We start from the raw sequence: 3,428 nt of genomic DNA, 5'->3' as shown, positions 1-3,428 counted from the left end.
TAGAGATTATGTAGGATGAAAGGCCGTGATTTTTAGACTTGTGAGAAGACCTGGACAATACAGCAATCTGGACACCTGGACACCTATCTCTACCAAGAAAAGGAGTTTTTAATGCTTTGGTGATATGGTAAAAAATCCAAAAGAAAAGAGACCGTGTTTCACAGAAGTTTCCACATGCTGGTATTTATTTTTAAAAAGTGACCTGAACTTTCTACAGGATATCACTGGATTCTCACAAGAAGGTTCATCATAGTTAGTAAAGGACCTGCTACAATTCATTTTCTGATGACAGTGCTTTCTGGCTTGTCCCTGCAGGTACTAGGAGCAGGAAAGGGTGTGCACGGACAGGAAGATAGGCGGAGGGTCTCATAAGCAGATGGGAACTATTGCAAATAAACCATAGGATGGTCTCCGGAGGGGAAGCAACATTAGGGACTTGGACGAGGAAAGATCAAAAGGAAAAGCTTAGGAGGGGGGCAGACAGGGAGGAGGAAAATAGCTGTGGTGGAGAAGATGGGGGATAAAAAAGAGAAAGGCGTGTGAAAGCAACCTCAAGTGCAGGGCACGAGTTAACGATGATGAAGAAGAGCAGTAAAAAGAATTGGGTTACTGAACTGGGAAGGAGGGACTTGGTTCTCTGGAGATCCCTTCTGCGTTTACACGGACCGGCTCAGCGCTAAGGGGGTGTGGTACTGAGCTCAGAGCGGTGTGGTGCGAGGCGATAGCGGTGGGGGCGCCGCCCAATCCCTTCCAGAAGTGGAAGGCCGGGAAAACCTAGCGACTGGCGGGCAGGCGGGCAGCCGGGCAGGGAGGCTGGCAGAGCGGAGGCGGAGCGAGGGCGCCGATGGGCGGGACGGGGGAGGGCGTGGGGAGGACAAGGAGGAGCTGGCTACTGGCGGCGCTAGGACCCACGGGCGCCCCGCCGGCTCCCGGGAGGTTGATAAAGCGGCGGCGGCGTTTGACGTCAGTGGGGAGTTAATTTTAAATCGGTACAAGATGGCGGAGGGGGACGAGGCAGCGCGGAGGCAGGAGCCGCAGCTGCGGCGCCCGCGGCGGACCAGCGACCCAAGCACCGGGGTTAACCACGTCTCGTCCACGACCTTCCTAGGTACGCTCCGGGCGAGCGGAGGCCGCAGGGCCCGGGTGGGGAGAGGGCGCGGGCCGCTTGTACCCGCGGGCACCGGCCGCGGGCGGCGGGGTCGTCGTCCGCTGCTGGTTCAGCTCTCCTCCTGCCGCCGCGTCTGACGGCCGCCGGGCCTAGCCCCCGCAGCGTGCCGAGCTTCCGCGGCGCGCGGCCTGAAAGGGCGGCCCTGGGGCCGCGGCTCCTGCTGCTGTCGGGTGAACGGGCGGCGAGCGCGTCTGCGCCCGGCCCCCTGCCCGCCCGCCCGCCCGCCGCGTGGCTGCCTCCGCGTGGCTGCCGCCGCGTCCGCCCCGACCTGAGGGGGCGGCCTTGAGCTGGGGCCGCAGACCTGGGGCGCGGGGAGGTCGGTGGCGCCGCAGCTGGGTGCAGGAGCGCTCCGGACGCGGCAGGGCGATCTGTCTCCTGGCGGGCACTGTGCTCTCTGTTCCTCTGTCAGAAAGGGAGGTAGGGGTGGCCAGAGCTTTATGGGCCCCCACGGAGGAGGAGGACGCGGAGCGCGCGGGGGGAGCGGACACCTCGCTGCCAGGTCGGAAAGCTCTCCAGACACCCTTCCAGGAGGGAACCGCAGTCCGCAGGCCAGGGCTGTGCCCCGGGGCTCGCGTTCTGGGGCTCCTCGGCCCCCGAACCCATTGGCGCGGGTTGCGCGTGGCTAGGATGCAAGTCCAGATTTAGTTGTTAAACTAGGGTTGTGAGCAGTTACTAGTCACTCACGGTATAGTAAGGCCCGATCAGACTGAAGTGTCTGCGGTGTGAAGTCACCTGATCCTTCGCTCCCCGGTTTTGTTGAATGTGAGCTGCTACTGTACGTGTACAAGGAGCGCCCCTGTCCCCTCCAAGACATGTTTGCTTTGGCAGCGGAGTGTTGTGTGTCCCTCTCATAACACCCCTATTTTTAGGAGTTCAGCATTTGATCTTTCGCTCTGGTGTGAATTGAACGCATGAAATCCTGGTTGAGAATTTTGATGGTACTTAAAGGCATAAAGTTTTTCAAAGGCTTATAAATAGTAAAAGCTTACGGTTAGGTAAGTACGGCCATGGCATACATAAGAGTTTATAAACTACACTAAATGTGAACTTGTGTTCTTCAGATTCCTCTCTTTCCACAATCTGATAAAGGTTTTGTAAGATGAAATGTAAAACACTTTGATAAGGTGTTATCCGTGAAGACTAAGTTCAGTAGAAGAGTTTACGTGAAATATATTTCATCATTCATAGTAACCTTTGGATGTGCTGAACATATGTCAGAGGTGATGACAAACTAGAGTTTTGATACGGGAGAAAGAACAGGAAATAAAGCTTATTTTATTGCTTGCCAACAAAAGCACTTGACAGAACTGTTTACATAGAACCCCCCCCCCCCCCCCGAGGTTTTGCCTTAGATATCTTCTGGTTGGAATTCTCAAGTAATTAGTTTTGGAATGCCGATGGATTGATTTAGATCTTTGGGGCCCTACGGGTGTGTGTGTGTGTTGTGTGTTCGCTCTTGCACTTATTTATTTATATTTTAAGGTAACTGTTTTAGATGTATTTTCAAGGTGATTTATGCACTTGCCTTACTAGGAGAAGCATAACTTTATGACTTAGTCATGGTTATGAACACCGTTTTTATTTTGTGGTACATTGAGATGTGATTCTTGAGTTGATATATAGGGCTCACCATTTATTAAACATTCTGCTACTCACAGGTTTTTGTGTGTTTTTAAACATTCTGCTACTCACAGGTTTTTGTGTGTTTTCCCCCCCACTCTTGGAGGTATCCGTTCCCTTGATAACCATACCTATCAGATGACTGCCTGAAACCTTTTCATTTGCTCTCTAGTCACTCAATACGACATTAAAATCCAAATAAAACTTCTTAAGATTTGTGTTTAAAGTCAGAGCCAACAGGCCGTGAATGAGTAGGGACTCGGCTATTTTTGACAGTGTATAAGGAACTCTTTGTCTCCCTCTGCTTTCTGGATAAGTAAACTTGAGTTGGGGTGAGTCAGGTGCCACTGTAGTAGTTTAGTCTAAGGAAGGTGCTTTGTGTCTCTTAAGAGAAATGCTTACGCTCTTTAGGAATGTAGGATCTTTGTAAAGCACTTACGTACTCTTGTATTTTAATGGCTTTGTAGGATGATTAAATCTCTTGGAAATTCTTTTTTTGGGAAACAAAGAGCTGTCTTTATCATACAGTAAAGAGGTATTTATTACAGGGAAAATAAACCGTGAGTTAAAATGAGATCCTGGCTTTAAGTTGGGTGCACCTATTTTGGGATTCAATTTTAATTTGCCAGTGTGTTTTAAC

The 3,428-nt window shown here is 51.5% G+C and overlaps 1 protein-coding gene across 2 annotated transcripts in view; it reads left to right on the top strand.

Annotated features, from left to right (window-relative positions):
- Positions 1-955: 955 nt before the first annotated feature.
- Positions 956-3,428, top strand: part of ATL2 (atlastin GTPase 2) — a 56,143-nt gene continuing 53,670 nt past the window's right edge. For both annotated transcript variants that reach the window (XM_025868082.2, XM_025868084.2), the window contains exon 1: positions 956-1,108. In XM_025868082.2, coding sequence (XP_025723867.1) covers positions 997-1,108 — 112 coding nt within the window. In that variant the 5' untranslated portion in view covers positions 956-996. The remainder of the gene's footprint in view (positions 1,109-3,428) is intronic.

This window comes from Callorhinus ursinus, unplaced genomic scaffold, assembly GCF_003265705.2.
Source record: "Callorhinus ursinus isolate GAN/ISIS: 27379988/994484 unplaced genomic scaffold, GSC_fseal_2.0 scaffold10, whole genome shotgun sequence".
Classification (NCBI taxonomy): Eukaryota; Metazoa; Chordata; class Mammalia; order Carnivora; family Otariidae; genus Callorhinus; species Callorhinus ursinus.
The sequence above is the reverse complement of the archived record's forward strand: the minus strand, read 5'-3'. Positions and strand labels throughout refer to the sequence as shown.